This window comes from Aulonocara stuartgranti, assembly GCF_965226115.1.
Source record: "Aulonocara stuartgranti genome assembly, chromosome: 19".
Classification (NCBI taxonomy): domain Eukaryota; kingdom Metazoa; phylum Chordata; class Actinopteri; order Cichliformes; family Cichlidae; genus Aulonocara; species Aulonocara stuartgranti.
Window position 1 is genome coordinate 11,651,294 of NC_138955.1, and position 18,276 is coordinate 11,669,569.

At 41.8% G+C, this 18,276-nt stretch overlaps 1 protein-coding gene across 3 annotated transcripts in view; it reads left to right on the forward strand.

Annotated features, from left to right (window-relative positions):
• Positions 1 to 18,276, forward strand: part of syne1b (spectrin repeat containing, nuclear envelope 1b) — a 67,609-nt gene that overhangs the window by 47,071 nt on the left and 2,262 nt on the right. For all 3 annotated transcript variants that reach the window (XM_082516953.1, XM_082516955.1, XM_082516954.1), the window contains 44 exons: positions 33 to 188; positions 459 to 668; positions 888 to 989; positions 1,107 to 1,226; positions 1,355 to 1,555; positions 1,676 to 1,849; positions 2,287 to 2,418; positions 2,627 to 2,823; positions 2,922 to 3,054; positions 3,290 to 3,472; positions 3,622 to 3,771; positions 4,062 to 4,238; positions 4,353 to 4,508; positions 4,586 to 4,741; positions 4,895 to 5,065; positions 5,233 to 5,366; positions 5,473 to 5,677; positions 5,887 to 6,069; positions 6,156 to 6,302; positions 6,406 to 6,560; positions 6,770 to 6,917; positions 7,008 to 7,102; positions 7,197 to 7,431; positions 7,652 to 7,846; positions 8,071 to 8,196; positions 8,349 to 8,504; positions 9,098 to 9,256; positions 9,399 to 9,565; positions 9,654 to 9,816; positions 10,169 to 10,356; positions 10,456 to 10,606; positions 10,785 to 10,967; positions 11,183 to 11,320; positions 11,540 to 11,731; positions 11,819 to 12,146; positions 12,491 to 12,559; positions 13,242 to 13,363; positions 13,635 to 13,761; positions 13,913 to 14,124; positions 14,316 to 14,516; positions 14,632 to 14,760; positions 14,872 to 15,084; positions 15,752 to 15,844; positions 16,733 to 16,791. In XM_082516953.1, coding sequence (XP_082373079.1) covers positions 33 to 188; positions 459 to 668; positions 888 to 989; positions 1,107 to 1,226; positions 1,355 to 1,555; positions 1,676 to 1,849; positions 2,287 to 2,418; positions 2,627 to 2,823; positions 2,922 to 3,054; positions 3,290 to 3,472; positions 3,622 to 3,771; positions 4,062 to 4,238; positions 4,353 to 4,508; positions 4,586 to 4,741; positions 4,895 to 5,065; positions 5,233 to 5,366; positions 5,473 to 5,677; positions 5,887 to 6,069; positions 6,156 to 6,302; positions 6,406 to 6,560; positions 6,770 to 6,917; positions 7,008 to 7,102; positions 7,197 to 7,431; positions 7,652 to 7,846; positions 8,071 to 8,196; positions 8,349 to 8,504; positions 9,098 to 9,256; positions 9,399 to 9,565; positions 9,654 to 9,816; positions 10,169 to 10,356; positions 10,456 to 10,606; positions 10,785 to 10,967; positions 11,183 to 11,320; positions 11,540 to 11,731; positions 11,819 to 12,146; positions 12,491 to 12,559; positions 13,242 to 13,363; positions 13,635 to 13,761; positions 13,913 to 14,124; positions 14,316 to 14,516; positions 14,632 to 14,760; positions 14,872 to 15,084; positions 15,752 to 15,844; positions 16,733 to 16,791 — 7,091 coding nt within the window. The remainder of the gene's footprint in view (positions 1 to 32; positions 189 to 458; positions 669 to 887; positions 990 to 1,106; positions 1,227 to 1,354; positions 1,556 to 1,675; positions 1,850 to 2,286; positions 2,419 to 2,626; positions 2,824 to 2,921; positions 3,055 to 3,289; positions 3,473 to 3,621; positions 3,772 to 4,061; positions 4,239 to 4,352; positions 4,509 to 4,585; positions 4,742 to 4,894; positions 5,066 to 5,232; positions 5,367 to 5,472; positions 5,678 to 5,886; positions 6,070 to 6,155; positions 6,303 to 6,405; positions 6,561 to 6,769; positions 6,918 to 7,007; positions 7,103 to 7,196; positions 7,432 to 7,651; positions 7,847 to 8,070; positions 8,197 to 8,348; positions 8,505 to 9,097; positions 9,257 to 9,398; positions 9,566 to 9,653; positions 9,817 to 10,168; positions 10,357 to 10,455; positions 10,607 to 10,784; positions 10,968 to 11,182; positions 11,321 to 11,539; positions 11,732 to 11,818; positions 12,147 to 12,490; positions 12,560 to 13,241; positions 13,364 to 13,634; positions 13,762 to 13,912; positions 14,125 to 14,315; positions 14,517 to 14,631; positions 14,761 to 14,871; positions 15,085 to 15,751; positions 15,845 to 16,732; positions 16,792 to 18,276) is intronic.

The window sequence follows — 18,276 nt, forward strand, 5'->3', positions numbered from 1 at the left end:
CGTACATTCTTCCCATGTACATGTGTATGTAGCCTGGTGGTGGTGAGACACAGGTGGCGCAGATGGAACAACAGCTCTACACAGCTGTGTCATCCACCTCCTCCTGGCTGGATAATGTGGAGAACAACGTCTTCTCTGGCTCAGTGCTGCTGGCTGAAAATGCAGAGACCCAGCTACAAAAGCAGGAGGTACAATTGGCCTTATTTGTGGAGCTTCAGTAAATATTGCAGGAAATCTGAAATGAATAAATCACATGATCAGAAGGGTTAAATGGTAACGTCTACACCAGCATGCGGCTAAAGTTCTGGGTGGGAAGCATGGTGCTGGTGCATAAAAATAAAGCTATGTCATTATAACTGCAGTGTTACACCGTCAATCAAAATGCTTTCCCATATTACAGATTTCACCTTGTAATTATTTAGTATAAATCAAGCTGATGATTCTGACCTCTTCTGCAGACCTTGGAGAACGATGTGAGGCATATGACGGAGGAGGTGAAGCTCAGCCAAACTCTGCTCACTTCATCTTCAGCGTTAAGGCACGAAGAACGAGTACTTTTGGAAGACAACCTTAACTGCCTCAAAGAGAGATTAGGAGCTCTGGGTTGTGCTCTGGGACAACGCTGTGACCAAATGAGGAGCAGAGCACATGAACTCACATCCTATCAGGTTTGCCTCATATTGTGCTTTTTGTTTTTCAAGCCCTTTAATGTTTGACGATTTAAAGAGACAGCCGCTGGGGAAATGCTTCTTTTTATTAAGTTAAGCCACTGTTGCAGAAGACAAAGACAAGCCTATAGGAAACAACATTTATATCTTTATATTATGAAACCAGACATGCTTGCATTTTGTCTTAATTTCCTATAAATGACCTCGTGTCTTACACAGACTGAATTGCAGCTTCTTCAAACTGCTTTAATTGAGACCAAATGCCAGATACTGCAAGCCCTAGCTGGAGCAATGGATAGACCAGCGTCAAAACAACTGGAGGTAATGCAAGAGTTGACTAATATTCCTCCTGAAGCTTTAACCATCTTCCATTAAAGCTTGCAGAAAACAAGAACATTACTGTGAATGTCTTTAATACATCTAATCGGTTTCTCTCAGGTCATTGCCAGTGCAGAGGAGAGCCTGAAAGACTTTGAACAAAGAATCACAGAACTTAAAACCAGAGGATCAGCACTGCACGCGGATCAGATCTCAACAAACAAACTGCTCAAACTACAGGTAACATACATGATTGATGGCTCACGGAGAAATCATCAATTTGGTTTTACTTCTGAATGTACAGTGAAGAAATTACCGTCAAATTCAAAAGATGCACAACCGGAAACTGATTTTTTGTGTTTTTCCAGGATTCTTATGAGGAGCTGGTGATGACAGTGGGTTCCCGGCGCAGTGGGCTGAACCAGAACATGGCACTGAAGGAGCAGTATGAACGTGCTCTGCAGGACCTGAAAGACCTGGTGGACACAGCTAAAGACAAGATGGCTGCCGATCAGAGAATTATTGCCAGCTCTGTGGAGGAAGTCCAGAATCACCTGGACAAACATAAAGTATAGTCACCTGCTAAATCCTTTAGGCTTAAAGAATCAACAAGGTTACGTGTTGAACCCAATTTGTTGTGATGCAGGAGACAAATAGAGCTGATCGTCTTTGTTTCTGGCCTCTTTTAGGAGTTCTTCCAGGGTCTAGAGTCCCATATGATTCTAACGGAAACATACTTCAGGAAGATCAGTGGCCTGATGCTTCCCAAAGAAAACCAAGTCTTGGAAGAGACACTAGCTGAGGCTCAGAGAGTCCTCAAAGAGGCACACAGTAAAGGAGTTGAACTGGAGTGTATCCTAGAGGTAGGTGAAGGAGTATATATGCCATATTTGTGTAAAAGGAAGGTTAACATAGTCACAAAAATTCTGATAACGGATAATTTTGTGACCAGTTCCAAGTGTGGTTGGTTTAACTGTATCTTATTACATGTAGATATAATAGATATGACATGTTTAATGAAAGACATTTACTTAGTTTTTAAATGTTATATATTAGAACATCACTAGCTATATAAACACATTTTTAAAAGCCTTTTAATTACCTTGAAAAAAATTACATATTAAAGTTGGTAGCTATGAGAGTTGGAGTTGTACTGTAGGACAAAAAATCAAATTAATGGTAAAGTTAAAAAAATATTATTATAGTTACATAGTAACAAGTGTGCTGATTAAAAGAGCAAAGATGTACTTGTCAGACGACTGAATTTTAAATATTTATTTATAATAATGTTTATTTTCAGACTTGGTGCCGTTTGGTGCAGGACTACCAGAGTCTGAACCAACATCTGGAGGCTGTTGAAGAAAGTATTCCTTCTGTTGGTCTGGTTGAAGAAACTGAAGAAAGGCTTATTGACAGAATATCATTATACCAGGTACAATGTCACATGAGCTCAGGTGTAAATTTACTACATCGGGCTAATTGTTTAGCTGTGACAAAGGAAGAAGCCACTTAAATTCTCTTACATGCTGATTAAGCTTTAAATAAAGGTTCAAGTCAAAATGGGCTTCCTGTCTTTGCTGCAAAGTAGAAAAATATATTTATCTAGCTGGAAACACATTTTCTTCTTCTTCTTTGCAAAGGGTCTGAAGGGGAGACTAGCGGAGCACCAGCACAAGCTCTACCAGGTGTTGGATGAAGGTAAACATCTGTTACTGTCAGTGTGCTGCCCCTCGCTGGAGAATCAGCTCGCACTCTTGGGGGAACACTGGCTCAACAACGCTGCCAAGGTCAACAAGGAGTTACAACGCCTCGAGGCTATTCTGAAACACTGGACCAGGTCAGAAAGACTTCAAAAATAAGGACTGTTTCTTAGGCTTTGGATATAAATATCCGGTAAATGAGTGCACGGTCTAATTTCAATTGTTTTTTCTTTAGGTATCAAAGGGAGTGTGGAGAGATGAGCGAATGGCTGCAGTCTGCTCTGGAGCGTCTGGAGTTTTGGAACACGCAGGCGGTGTTAGTGCCACAGGAGCTGGAAACAGTCAGAGATCATCTCTCTGCTTTCCTTGTGAGGCCAAAGACAATCAATTTGGTTGATTTGTTTTGTTTTTGCTGGCCAACCAGCTGCCTCACTTAATGGCAGTTGTAGGCATGAACATAACACCTCAGTTCAACTGTAGCATATACTACAAATTTACTTGTATTTGTTTAATATTGTTATTATCTTCTGCAGTAGCACTGTTTTGCTGCAGTCTGGTCCACATAGTTTTGATTGGATGATTTTCCACTTCTCTCTTTTTTAGGAATTTTCAAAAGAAGTTGAGGGAAAGTCTAGCCTTAAGAGCTCAGTGGTTAATGAGGGCAACCAGCTGCTGCGGCTGAAGAAAGTGGACACGGTGGTATTGCGCTCTGACCTGGCACGGATTGACACTCAGTGGGCTGAGCTACTCACACGCATCCCAGTGGTCCAGGAGAAGCTGCATCAGGTATCGTCACATGCAGCCAGACTAAAAAGGCTTACCTGCTTCAGGACAAATAGGATTACCTCTTTCTGCTTCTCCAGTTTGCATGCAAAAGTTTTCATTGCAGTTTGTTTTTAAACTACCAACATATCGGTTTCTTTTTTTTTTTCTAGATCCAAATGGAAAAACTGGCCTCCCGTCATGCCATTTGTGAGCTGTTTAACTGGATATCGCTGATGGAGAGTGTCATTGACGAGGATGAAGAAAACCTCAAGAGTTCTGTGGGATCAAGTGTGATTCAAGACTATTTGCAAAAATATAAGGTAGTGGAGCATTTTTTATTGATTCATGACAGTTTTTGTTTACATGTATGGTCTGAACTCTTATTAAATCAAAAATATAACTTTTGGTTTGAATGGTTTTGGTTTTTTTGTGGTTTGCCATTGCAAGTAAGGTTTTTTTCTAGATAAAATTCTTCTTCTTCTTGTGTTGAGAGCTAAAATTTTGATTTTTAAACATGGAGTTTTCCTAACCTGATCATAATGGTGATGCAACTACTGGTTCTAACTGTAGATCTTTTATTATAAAATCTCCTGTTGTTTCCTCACTTTAGGGATTCAGAGTAGATTTAAGCTGTAAGCAGCTGACTGTGGACTTTGTCAACCAGTCAGTGCTGCAGCTCAGTGGTCAGGATGTGGAGAGCAAGCGCAGTGATAAAACAGATTTTGCTGAGCGTCTGGGAGCGATGAACAGGCGCTGGCAGATCCTACAAGGCCGCATCAATGAGAGGGTGAGGACGTAATCATTGATAATGTTACAATAAAACCAACAGCATATTCACCCAATGTCCTTTATCAATGCAACATCCAAAGTTAACTTTTTTTTTTGCATGAAATTCTTAAAGATCCAGTTCCTTGAGAGCCTCTTGGAGATGTGGTTAGATTATGAGAGCAGCATTCAGGCCCTGAAGTCTTGGATGGCAACTCAAGAAGAAAGGCTGAAGAGGAAACACCGGATAGAGGATCTGACATCTGTGCAGAATGCTCTAAAAGACTGCCAGGTACTATAGATCTGATTAAGATATTCTTGCCCTTCATCTTGTGTTTGTATTTGCTAAATAAAAACAATTTTTTAAAGGAAATGGAGGAACTGGTAAAAGAAAAAGAGAAAGAGCTGGAGCGAGTCGAAGAGCAAGGCTGTGCCCTTGTTCAAAATAAGACTGATGAGGCCTGTGCTATCGTCATGGAGACACTCCAAGGTGTCAATCACACCTGGGCTAACCTGGACCACTTGGTAATCTCCTTGTTCTTTTTTGTTTATTTTTTATTACCCGGGTTAGACCCATTTATTCTATGCTCGCTTGTCCATCCCTCTCGTGCTCTGACTTTGGCCTGATTTTGCAATTTACTGGATGTAGATGCATGTTTTTGATTTCACCTTCTACAGATTGGGCAGCTAAAGATCAGCTTGAAGTCAGTGCTGGACCAGTGGACTCTATACAAACACGCTTCAGAGGAGATCAATGGCTACCTGATGGAGGGAAGGTACTCTGTGTCTCGTTTCCGCCTCCTCACAGGCTCACTGGAGGCTGTTCATCTGCAAGTGCAAAGTCTGCAGGTATATTAAGATAAAGGGGCATTCAGTGTATTTTACATGTTTACTGACTAAAGCCTTTAACTGTATAGATATGAGTTTCTGAAATCTTGTAGCAATGTTAGGGGTATGTTTCTTAATGTGATCATTTAACTGCTGGTGAATTAACCACTGTATCTGTCACTGTGAAGGATTTGCAAGGGGAACTGGAAAAACAGGAGAGCAGTCTCAGAAAATTTGGTGCTGTTACCCACCAACTGCTGAGGGAGTGTCACCCTTCAGTGTCAGATTCTCTTAACAATGCCCTGAAAGATGTCAACGCAAGGTGAACCTAATTAGCATGGTGCTATGCTTATTACTATCATTACTACTGGTGTTTCTTTAACGAATTTAAGACATTTATTAGCGTATTACCATGTCATTGCACTTAGATGGACTGGCTTACTGGAGGAGATTGGAGAGCGTCTCAGAAGCAGCAAGGCACTGCTTCAGCTGTGGCAGCGCTACAATGAGCTTTATGAGCAGAGCTGCAACAGCATCCAGCTGCAGGAGGAAAAAGCAGATCAGCTCCTCAAGACCACCTGCAACAAGGACATTGCTGACGATGAGGTGTCTGATTGGATTCAAGAATGCAGCGTGAGTCAAGCCACAGCTTTGCAACTTGCAACAACAGAAAAACTCCTCAGTATTTTACTTCTAAAGCCTCATTGTGAAACCTACATGGATATGAAGGAAAAGTTTAATATATTAAACATCCCCTCACGTGTTTGGTGCAGTTGGATGTTATGATTAAGTTTTGATAATGAAGACATATTGCCCTGAATGTTATGGGTGTTTTATTTCAGGAGTTGCTCAGGTCCCAAGCTCCAGTCCAGGCCTCACTCCAAGTTCTCCAAGAACTGGGAGAGCAGCTGAAACAGCAGGTGGATACATCAGCAGCGTCTGCTATCCAGTCCGATCACCTTTCTCTCACCCAGCGGCTAGCTGCGGTGGAACAGGCTCTTACTAGACAGCTCACCGCTCTACAGGTAAAAAAAAAGATTTATGAAACATACTTTTTTTTTGTATAGGCAATCAGTTACCAAGCCAGTATTTTGGCATTCTTCTATACTAGACTGGAGTTCAAGACTATGAAACCTTTAACCATCAACTGGGATCACTGGGGTCCTGGGTAGTTGAAGCTGAAGAGGCTCTGAAAGCACAAGATCCTAATGGCTCTACTGACCTAACGGTCATCCAGGACCGCATGGAGGACCTCAAGGTTTGTTTTACTGTTTTCTTTTTTGAGTTTGGTGAACAAAATTACAGAATATCACGTACTGGTTCGACAGCTGAAATGTTTCTGTAATTTCTGGGCTTTACAGAGGCTCATGTTGAAATTCAGCAGTATGGCACCTGAGTTAGAGCGTCTTAATGAGCTTGGTTACCGGCTCCCTCTTAACGATTCTGAGATTAAGCGCGTGCAGAACCTCAACAGAAGCTGGTCCACCGCCTCAGCACAGACCACAGAGAGATTCAGGTAAGACAAGAAAATTACAAGCCAATCTGAAAAGGTTTAAAGCCATCCTAATTCAAGATACTCTGTTAAATAACAAGGTTAGATAAATACAATAATGAATGAATGAAGGACTGGCACAAATACCATAAAAAACAGTACAAATGTTCGGTAAAGGCCACTCTCCCCATCTAACTGAGATATAAGATCACCTTTTGTTTGTTTCCTTGCAGCAAGCTTCAGTCATGCCTGCTGCAGCAGCAGACCTTCCTTGAAAAGTGTGAAACATGGATGGAGTTCTTGGTCCAAACAGAAGAGAATCTGGCTGTAGAAATTTCAGGGAACTACCAGAGTTTAATGGAACAGCAGAAAACCCATGAGGTTAGGGCCCATTTGAAGAAAAGGATCCTCAAGCAGTATATTTTAATTTTGTTAACACATATAACAAATTTAATATTTTTTATCTTACAGTTATTCCAAGCTGAGATGTTCAGTCGGCAGCAGATCCTCCACTCCATCATCAGTGATGGGCAGAGAATGTTAGAGCAGGGTCAGGTAGATGACAGGTAAACCTATTCGACTACTCTGTAGATCTTTGTTTACCACCATACTCCACTGCAAGCCTTTCTTTGTCTCCTGTCTTTCTGAAATCACCTACAGAGATGAGTTCAATCTGAAGTTGGCTCTGCTGAGTAACCAGTGGCAGGGCGTAGTGCGACGTGCTCAGCAAAGGCGCGGGATCATTGATGGTCTCATCCGCCAGTGGCAGCGGTATAGAGAAATGGTGGACAAGCTGCGCAAATGGCTCTTGGAAGTGTCCCATCGTACAGAGACCCTTCAGGCAGGGAATACAGTTCCTCTGCAACAAGCGCGTACTATGCTGGACGCGGTCCAGGTACATAGTGACAAACCTGACTGTAATACACATTAATACAGCAGTGACAGCAAAGGCTAGCTAACATTAAGAAGCTGTTGCAATGTGATGTTCTTCATGTAATAAACCAAAAATATAATATCTGATAACCTTAAACATGTAACTGCAATTGTGGGTTGGGCGTTATCTGTGTAAATTAACAGGCTTGTAGCTTGATAAGAATCCTTTCTTCCTTTTTCAGATGAAGGAAAAGGTGCTGCAGCATCAGCAGGGCAGCTATATCTTGACGGTGGAGGCTGGCAGGCAATTGCTTTTATCAGCTGATAGCCGAGCAGAGGCGACCCTGCAGGCAGAGCTCACTGATGTCCAGGAGCGATGGAAACAAACCAGCATACGGCTGGAACAACAGAAGAAAGAGCTTTCCACTCTGTTAAAGGTAAAAACGACAATACGCTAGCATGTTCTGAATTCCAGGCCACTTCAGAATACCTTGATGGCTCCTATAATTCTTGCATTTGTATGGACAATCTCCATTGTATGTATAAAGTTTTACATTGATTTCCTTATAATACACCAATCTCTTCTATTTGTAGTTTCAGTGAGGACAGCTTTCTAGAGCAACTCGTAATTTTGCCTGTGTTTGTAATCTGTTGAACGCAGGACTGGGAGAGGAGTGAAAAAGGGATTTGTGGATCACTGGAAAAGCTTCGAGCCTTCAAAAAGCAGCTTTCTCAACCTATTCCCGATCACAATGAGGATCTGCAAGCTGAACAGATCCGCTGCAAGGTAACAACTTGAACATTTTCAAAATTGACTTTTCTTTGTGCATCTAGGTGTAAGACATATATGTAGAGTTATTTAAGTGTATGTTGAGCTGATGTTTTACATTGTTCAGGTGCTTGTTTAGTGTTTTTATAGTGGCACTGTTGTTTTTCCAGGATTTGGAAAATACATTTGACGGCTGGACAGGCGATCTGGCCCATCTGACCTTACTGAGAGAGTCACTTTCTTGTTACATCAGTGCTGAGGACCTTTCTGTCCTACAAGAGCGTATTGAGCTGCTGCATAGACAGTGGGATGAAATCTGCCACCAGGTACAACTCTTGGCACAGTCGCTTACTATTTTGGATTCTCTGAATATACTGTGTGCTAAAAGTCTGATTCTCAAAAATTAGTTTATAGCTACATTCTACATATTACACAATATTTACTGTGTAACAGTTAAAAGTCCCAGGAGACAATGTTACTAATGTCAATCTTCACTATACGATACAAAGCATATATTTGTATATGTAGATGTTGCTCAGCATTTTTTTAAATGGTTGGAGCAGTAGTTCGATTTTGCTGAATGTGCCATTGTGCAACAATTTTGAGAAAGGAATACACTGAGAGGAACAGTTAGCGTGACAAGTTAATGTAATCAGTCAGTCAGTTAAGAAAAGCTGAAACCTCAAGGTGATTTCGTTTTTTCACAGTGGCATCCTGTGTGCAGCGGATAAACTGCACACACAGGAAATACAGCACTCGCTCACTGCGTGATGCAAATGAAAGCGTCTGAACGGCTTCCTTTTGAGCCTTCTTGATCTTTATTAGCTTTTGTTTTAAATTGCCATGCATTCGTTGGCACTTTTTATGTGCTTTGCAGAGAGGTGCAGTTAACTTGTCATGTATTGCTGTTCTTCCACAGCTGTCACTGCGGAGGCAGCAGGTAAGCGAGAAGCTAAATGAGTGGACTGTCTTCAACGAGAAGTATAAGGAGCTCTGCGAGTGGCTCACTAACATGGAGAACAAGGTGTCCCAGAATGGAGACGTCAGCATTGAGGAGATGATCGAGAAGCTTCGCAAGGTTTGCACACACCTCAGATATTTACAAAGTTTGACAGTGTTATTTAATTGTTGTATTTCAGTTACGTTGTGTTTTTCCTACTCTGCTTCTTTTACAAGTGCAGTTTTTTCAAATTTCCTGTTTGCATTGCGTTGTATGCCAGGACTACCAGGAGGAGATCACAGTAGCAGAGGAGAACAAGCTACATTTGCACCAGCTAGGAGAGCGCCTGGCCAGGGCCAGTCACCAGAGCAAAGCCACCGAAATCGAACAAAAACTCAACAAAGTCAGTGACCGCTGGCAGCATCTCCTCAATCTCATTGGAGCGCGGTGAGCAGACGTGCAGTCACAGCTGTGCAGCTGTGTTTTTATCCCATGCTGGGTTGTTTGTAACTAATCTGTTAAATTCTTTTAACAGAGTAAAGAAACTGAGAGAAACTCTAGTGGCTGTGCAGCAGCTAGATAAAAACATGAGCAGCCTGCGCTCTTGGCTCGCCCACATCGAAACAGAGCTGTCCAAACCTATCGCCTATGACTCCTGTGATGCCCAAGAGATTCAGAGGAAGCTCGATCTGCAGCAGGTGACATAATATACTAAACAGGACCTAAAATACATATGTGCAGCTTGCCAGGAATCATTCAGTCTGTGTCAAATGCAAGCTCTTTAATAGCAGACAGGCAACAGGGCTTTGTAATCATTTAGCTGAAATTTCTAAAAACATTCACATTTTTGTAATCATATAATGAAAATGTAACTATTAGTATCAATTCTATGCAAACAGGTTTTGTGATATAATACACTAGTAAAAGTTATTGTTGTACAGTTTGTAACCACTTTCAAAAAGTCATTCTCTAACTTTCTATCAAGCTTCTTCCTTCTCCTTCTGTCTCTCATCTTATTACTTACTGTGTCACTCTTTTCTTGCCCGTCAGGAGCTTCAGCGTGACATAGAGAAGCACAGTACAGGAGTGGCGTCTGTGCTGAATCTATGTGAGGTGCTTCTGCATGACTGTGACGCCTGCGCCACCGATGCAGAGTGCGACTCCATCCAGCAGGCAACGCGGAGCCTTGATCGCCGCTGGAGGAGTATCTGTGCCTTGTCTATGGAGAGGAGATTAAAGTAAGACGTTACACACTAGATGAAAGCATCAAATGCATACGTTATTATGGATAACAGGTAACTGTTATAACTGTTTCCTGAAATTATTCCCTCTGTTAGGATTGAGGAGACATGGCGTTTATGGCAAAAGTTCCTGGACGACTTTGCACGTTTTGAGGAGTGGCTGGCCACTTCAGAAAATACAGCTGCTCTACCCAACTCCTCTGGTGTGCTGTATACTGTAGCCAAGGAGGAACTAAAGAAATTTGAGGTATTGCAGAATTATTTTGTGTACTCTGTACAAATGATCAAACTACCTACTGTTTTCACCTAGTAGGACAGCATTAAATAAGAAAATTCTATCTCTCAAATGCAAACATGTAAACGAAACACGAAGCTAAAACACAAAAGCAAATTTCTTGAGAAAATGTATGAATGTGTTTTTGTAGGCCTTCCAGAGACAAGTTCACGAGAGTCTGACTCAGTTGGAGTTAATCAATAAGCAATACCGCCGCCTGGCCAGAGAAAACCGCACTGACTCTTCCTGCCGGCTGAAGGAGATGGCACATGATGCCAACCAGCGATGGGACAACCTGCAGAAGAGGGTGGCATCCATCCTCCGCAGGCTTAAGGTACAATTGTTCTACTAGTACTTATATATTATTTCCATTTCATTTTTGTACATTTTAATTTAAATTTCTGTCATGCATTTCTGGATTCATTTCTTTTCATCGAACTTTTCTGTGACTGCTTATTATTCACTAATAAAGCCCGAACAAAGGTTTGTTCCATTTGCATGATGTGAAAGCATAGACTCTAACACCAGTGTCCCTCTTTACACGTGCAGCACTTTATTAGTCAGAGAGAGGAGTTTGAGACAGCCAGAGATGGCATTTTGGTTTGGCTGACAGAGATGGACCTTCAGCTGACCAACATCGAGCACTTCTCTGAATGTGACATTCAGGCCAAGATCAAACAACTCAGGGTAAGCCTGTCATGATATTTCAGACCAAGAAAATCCACTGTGCATTTTTCAAACACTGCTTTCTACTGACTCTTACATATGTTCATTTTATCTTCATTTCTAGAGTCAGTTTGCACTTGTGAAGAGCAGCTAAATGGATATTTCATAATTAATGTGAGATACACATCACACACAACTTTGTGTTTAGCTTTAACAGCTTGTCTCTCTCCGGCTTCACAGTCATTCCAGCAGGAGATTTCTCTAACAACAGCCAAGATCGAGCACATCTTCCACCAGGGGGAAGCGCTGATAGAGAAGAGTGAGCCTCTGGATGCTGCTGTCATCGAGGAAGAGCTGGAGGAGCTGCAGCGCTACTGTCAGGAGGTGTTTGGTCGAGTGGAGCGCTACTACAAGAAACTCATTCGCCTTCCTGTAAGACCTCAAAATTGAGAGAATCTGACAGATCTGTGGCTTGGGTCCAAATGTAATCTTTCCCATACTAAAGTCCTTTATCTTTAGCTTGCAGATGACGACACTGAAGTGTCATTGTCCGATCGTGAGCTGGAGCTAGATGAGCATTGTGATTTGTCCAGTCTGCCGTGGAGTGAACGTTTGGGGGATGGCTTCCTGTCGCCTCTGCCGTCCTCCGGTCGCTCAGCTTCCTTGGCTGCCCAGCTCCGGACTGAGCGCTCGGGCAGAGACACCCCAGCAAGCGTGGACTCCATTCCCCTGGAATGGGACCACGACTACGACCTGAGCCGTGGGCTTGAGAGTGCAAGCAGGGCTCTCAGAGAGCAGCAGAGTGAAGAGGGAGACTTCCTTCAGCGTCCTGCCTCAGGCTTGTCAGGTAGGTTCCCATACCAGTGCAAAACTATGCTTGAAATTTAAGAGATTTTTCAGAATAATAACTTTTCTTTATCACTGTTAGCTGTTAAAAAAACGTTAGAAGAGCGATATCTTAAACGACTGTGCCTCTGCATCTTTTGAGAAGTCCAAAAAATGACATCAAAAGTTCCCATAGGGGACAGAAAAACACATAAGGAACACAAGAAAGTTAGTGAAGGGTTTATCTGTGACTGATTACATTATGGCGAGGATTTTCTTGGTGCCGTTGAATACCAGGATAATCAGTTCACTGAGTCATTCTGAAGCCCACTGCTAAATGTGTGTACTGTATAATGTTTCTTCCAGATGTAGTGATCCCAGAGAGCCCTGAGGCCTTTGTTAAACTAACAGAACAAACACTGAGGTCTTCCACTGGTAGGCAACAGCAGACCCCAGCATGCCACATGTGTTTGGGGCCAGAAATAACAGACACACTCTGAGTGATGAAACACTAGTAGTCTGTTCACCAGCTTGGAATTTGATTTGTGTTCATTTCTTCTCTTAAACACACTTTGGGCACAAATGGCAACACTTTCTAACCCTGGGGAATAGGGTCAATTCCATTTTTATTCCTTCTATTCACTTGTTCTGCTTTGGGCTCTAATTCAGCAGAACAGAAATGGAATTCAGCCTAACCCTTCTTTCTAACTAGCTTTATTCATTTTTTTAACTTGACTTGTTCTTTGTAGCTAACCTGTTTGGATTTGTTGATTTGCATGTTTTTTTTCTTTCTTTGAAAGAAATGTATTGATTCTTATAGAAGGGACTGCAGATTTGTTTAGACGTCTCACGAAAAGGCAAATCACATAAAAAACACGGGGTTTAAATGTATTATTTCAAATCAGGGATGCAGCTCCCGATGCAAAGGGCCACAAAGGGAGTGCTGTGATTTGTGACAAAAGGCCAGAACAAACAATCTGCATTCCTGTCTACTTCTCATTTTTCGCTCTCCACATTTTATTTTTCTTAAATCAGGGGGGCTTACCTTCTTTTCTGATGTTAAACATGTTTCATAAATATATTATGGAAATATAATCAGCTAATATTGTGTTAACAGGGGAGGTTGCTGCTGCAGACTCTCATATACACCCTCTGGATGTCAGCCGTTTCCACCTGCAACAAACGGACAGCAGCCGCACTTCTGCAAGCACAGAAACGGACTCTTCATACATGGGATATGTATGTGTTACTCATATTACGCTTAGAGCTCAGAACAATCTATTCTTTAAAGCTTTTCTGCTCTGGACTGTACATTTAACTGCAATTAATTCTGCTTTGTCTATTTGAATGCTGCTGTTGTTTATTTTTGCTCACATTTTTTTAATAATCTATTTTCTCCTCGCAGAACTCACTTGGTTCTTCAGTTTAACAATATTTTTTCCAATTTTGAAATAGTCAGTATAATCCTGTTACACTGCCTGCAATAACCAGTCTTTTAACTGCTCTGTAGCTGCGACTGATGGGCGAGTGTCGCGGAAGTATTGACACAGTGAGGAGGATGGGCTCTGAGCTGAAGGAGGAAGAGGATACGGTGTCTGGACTGGCAGATCCCAGCAGCTCAGAGTCCCAGACTTCAGGTAATACCTATAACTAACCCCCATCTTAAATAAGCATTTAATTTATGTTAATTTATGCTTGTTAAAGAAAAAAATGTGAATTATCCATTGGGCTACAGTGCTGGTAAATTCAGTTAACATAATCTTTTTGGTCTCACATCCATCAATCTAGGAGTGATTGAGCGCTGGGAGCTCCTGCAGGCTCAGGACCTCAGCAAGGAGATGAGAACAAAGCAGAACGAGCAGCAGTGGCAGCAGCTGAACTCTGACCTGAACAAAATCTTGACTTGGCTGGGAGAGACAGAGGAAGAGCTGGAGCAGCAGCGTAGACTGGAGCTTGGCACGGACATCCAGACGATTGAGCTGCGTATCAAAAAGCTCAAGGTACAGGTTTTTTTTAGTAGTAAAGTCCCTATTTTTAACTTTTTTATTACTCTGCTTGTTATTTTCTTACTTGAATACTTATAAATATATACCTTATAGTCTTTATTCCTGCTGTTTCCTTGTTTTGTCATCAAATTGGGAATTTTTTGCATTACTTGTGCGTCACCATGGACATGCGTGTTTGTCTACAGGAGCTGCAGAAGGCGTATGACAAGCGCAAAGCTATAGTGCTTTCCATCAACTTGTGCAGTGCGGAGTTTCTGCATTCGGAGACAGACGAGTCCCGAGAGCTACAAGGCAAACTGAAAGACATGAACAACCACTGGGATAAACTCGGCAGCGCGCTGGAGGAATGGAGGTCTTCGTTACAGGAAGCTCTGATGCAGTGTCAAGTGAGTGCTGATCAAGTCGGACTGTTTGAACAGATCGACTTGCTCATGAGTATGAATATCCTTCTATGATATGCTAGTTGGGTCTTCACCTTCCCAAATTTCATCTGATCAATAGGAATTTCATGAGATGAGTCACGGTCTGCTGCTCTGGCTGGAAAACATCGATCGCAGGAGGAATGAGGTGGTTCCCATTGATCCCATCCAGGACAGTGATACTCTCCATGAGCATCACAAAACACTCACGGTACCAAACTGTCACACTCTTAAACTTAAGTGCGTCTTTCCGTGTTACTTCCATAAATCCACTCTGTAAAAGGTTTCTTTTTTGAATGTATCGCTTAAATTTTCTCTCCAGCAAATCCGCCAGGAGCTGCTAGACTCACAGCTTAAAGTTGCTTCACTACAAGACATGTCCCTCCAGTTGCTGGTCAACTCGCAGGGCAGTGATTGCTTGGAGGCTAAGGAGAAGGTTCACGTCATAGGAAACCGCCTAAAACTCCTGCTAAAGGAAGTAACCCGAGACCTCAGAGAGCTGGCCAAGATTCTGGACATCACAAGCAGTCAACAGGTAGAGCCTCAGTCACTTGTGTACCTGTCATGTGTTACCTGAACACCTTTCTTTTATATTCACCTGCATTTAAAAAGTCAAAAAGCATTTGACAGAAACATTTTCAATTTCTTCCATCGTCAGATTTTTTTAAAAACAGAATTTTCAAGTTTAAAGTGGTTTTTGTAAAAATAAAATAAAATAAAATGAATACATTTGGCTATAATCTAAAAAAAAAGCTCAAAAAAGAAAGAACTGTGAAACGCAGACAGGCTGAAAATTCACAGGTTCATATTCAGTGATATTTCATTAGTCACAAATGTGTTACTCACACCGTTAATGTACAATATTAGCAAAGGTGGGGAGCAAACTTGTGATGGTGCAATTTGCCAGAATCTTGTAAGTGTGTAATCGTTTTACATTTTTAGCTCTCATGTGGAGCATATTTTTGCACTGAATAAAAAATATCATATTTGCAAATAAACGATTGTTTCAGCACAGGATACACTTAATTTTACTTGAGTGTATTATATTGTTTGGCTGTGTCCTTCAGTTAGATTTTTTTAAGTACTAATCACCTGCCAACCACTCTGTGTAGTCTGTGGCCACATTTAGAAAAGGGGTCACTATTTGCTTAACTCTCACCTGCTTTGTCTCTCTTTGTATCTGCGATTGTTTCCAACATCAGGATCTTTCCTCTTGGTCGTCTGCTGATGAGCTGGACACGTCTGGCTCCCTCAGTCCTGTATCAGGAAGGAGTACTCCCAGTCACAGACGATCGGTAATGTTTATCTCTACCTGTACATGCTGCTATATGAGAACCAGGTGTTTGGAAACCCCTAAGACACATAGAGTAAATGCCCCAAATGCCCCAGTGAAGGCCAGATTCACCCCTGTCATCCCAAGATCTCTCCTCACGCTCTTCAAATCTTTCTCCACCTCCACAACCAGCGTTACGCTCCCTCCCTCTGGATTTTGAACTTTTTTCCAGCCTTTTGCTCTTCTTGCATGTTGTCAATCTCCAGACAGTCTCCTGAGATTTCCTCCTTTCTAACTTTTCTACTTCTTCCTTCCTTTTCTTGGCAGGCTTTTTAGCTCTGCCCAGTTTGTTTCTTTTTCTCTTCCAGTATTTCTGAAACCCTTTTCTTTTTCTCAGACTTCCCTTAAATTTCTTCTCACTGTAGATACGTTTCGATCCTCGTAGTATTATAGCTAGGATTACTGGCTATTGTGCAGCTGCTTAATTTCAAGTGTAGCATAGAACTTGTTGCTGGTTTAATGAGCAAGCATGGCATCAACAACAGCAATGAGAAAGCATTATTTTCTCATTATTCAACTGTACATCAGTCCAAATAAGCATGTCCCTGCTTATACTATGTGTATGTTACTAAATGTCCTTGTTCCAAAGAGATTCATGCATCACATTGCATAATTGTAGCAGTCCCTTTATTGCACTCCCAAGCTGAAGCAATTCAAAGTAGTTGTGCACTGTGAAGAGCCAGATTCCTTATTATAACAGGTTACAAAATCAGTCACTTTCACGTATGATTTTGTTGCTGCTCTTCTTTCATTTTGGGTTTTCTTTTCATCAATAGCTTTGTCTTGATTTGCCTGGACTTAAACATACTTTCTTTCTTTTACCTCCCCCCCCCCTGTTCATTGCAAACAGCAACGGGGCAAATGTAGTCTGTCACAGCCTGGACCCTCTGTGAGCAGTCCACACCACAGGTACCTTTCTGTTGGTTTCTAGCACACCCAGAAGATAATGGAACTCAGCAGCCCATGATGCACTTGGAGATCAGTTGATTTCAGCTTTGAAATGAAACACTTAAGGAACAAATATTCAGAATTTCAGCTTTTAACGCTCGTGCCAGAATAGCAGCTCATGATAATGAATTCCATCATCTTCTGTAAGTCTAGATGCTCTGTGTAGGCTAGGCGATCAGGTGAGTGGTAGCCCACGCATCCGAGACAGGAGTTTCACAAGGAAAGGTGCAAGGCCTCCTCTCTGCCAATGTCCTTGGCTGCTTAATATTGCTAACCAGAGGGCGTTTCTTATGAATAACACAAATATTTCTCTATATCTAACTTCCTCGCTGATACTGAGCGCACACACACACCCTTTTGCTCTCAAATTGCCGAGCCAGTAAATGTCTGCAATGAACAATGCAAAGGCCGCTCTCTTCCTCTCTTGCGCTGATTCTCTCTCTTGTGTGTTACATTTCTTCTCCCTCTGCTGCTGCTATCTCACTGAGTATCCACCATCTCCCCCCCCTCAGTCTGTCATCTGTGAGTCTTGCCTCTCAGGTCTCCATTTGGGAAATGGTAAAGGGGCACTTTCGGTAAAAACACAGGGCAGCTCGAGTCACTTTGTTCATGCATTCTGGGATTGAGGGAAAAATACATTTAGAGAGCAAAGCAGCCTTGATTTTTCTTAATTGAAATACATTCTGAATACTTTATTTTTTACAATACATACATATGTAAACCCCTATATTACTGCTTTCAACTGACCGTGTCTTCTAACTTTTTGAGGCTATAAGAAGACAGTATTACTGAGGGTGATGGTGACAGAAAAATGACACATTACTACTCATAGTATGACATTTTGTGAATTTGCTTATTTCCTTATGTTTCTTTTTTGGACGTGGAAGCAGTTGGAAACAGCCAGCGTGTCTGGCTCTTTCCTCCTCCTCCCAGTGTCCATGCTAAACTAGGCTCTGTCCCAGCTTCATCTTAACATCTTAATTCACAAAGGGATTTCAGTCATCTCATCTAACTCTAAATCTAGAAAGTGAACTGGATTTCCCAAACTGTTGATTTAAGAAAACGCAGCTAACTACCAGGGTCAAAGATGCTGTTTCTAATTGCCGTGCTCTTCCCGCCTCCGTTTGCTTTGCATTTTTTAACAGGACACAAACTTTCAAAGACTCCATTGTTATATGAATAAAAAGAGTATTCTCAAATTCAGCTGTTACTTGCAGCATGCCGTTTGCCTTTTACTCTAACGCCTTTTGCAAAGAAATGCAAGCTCTCGTATTAAATGTCTTTGTCTGGCACAGGATTGCAGAATGTATGCCGTGAAAACTGTTTTGTGACCGTATTCGTACTTGTGTTGATCCACCCCAGTCTCAGTCAGCATGTAGATCACAATGTTAAACATTGTCTAACATTGCTTTACACTGTGTTGGCAATGTCTTTCAAACACAGCAT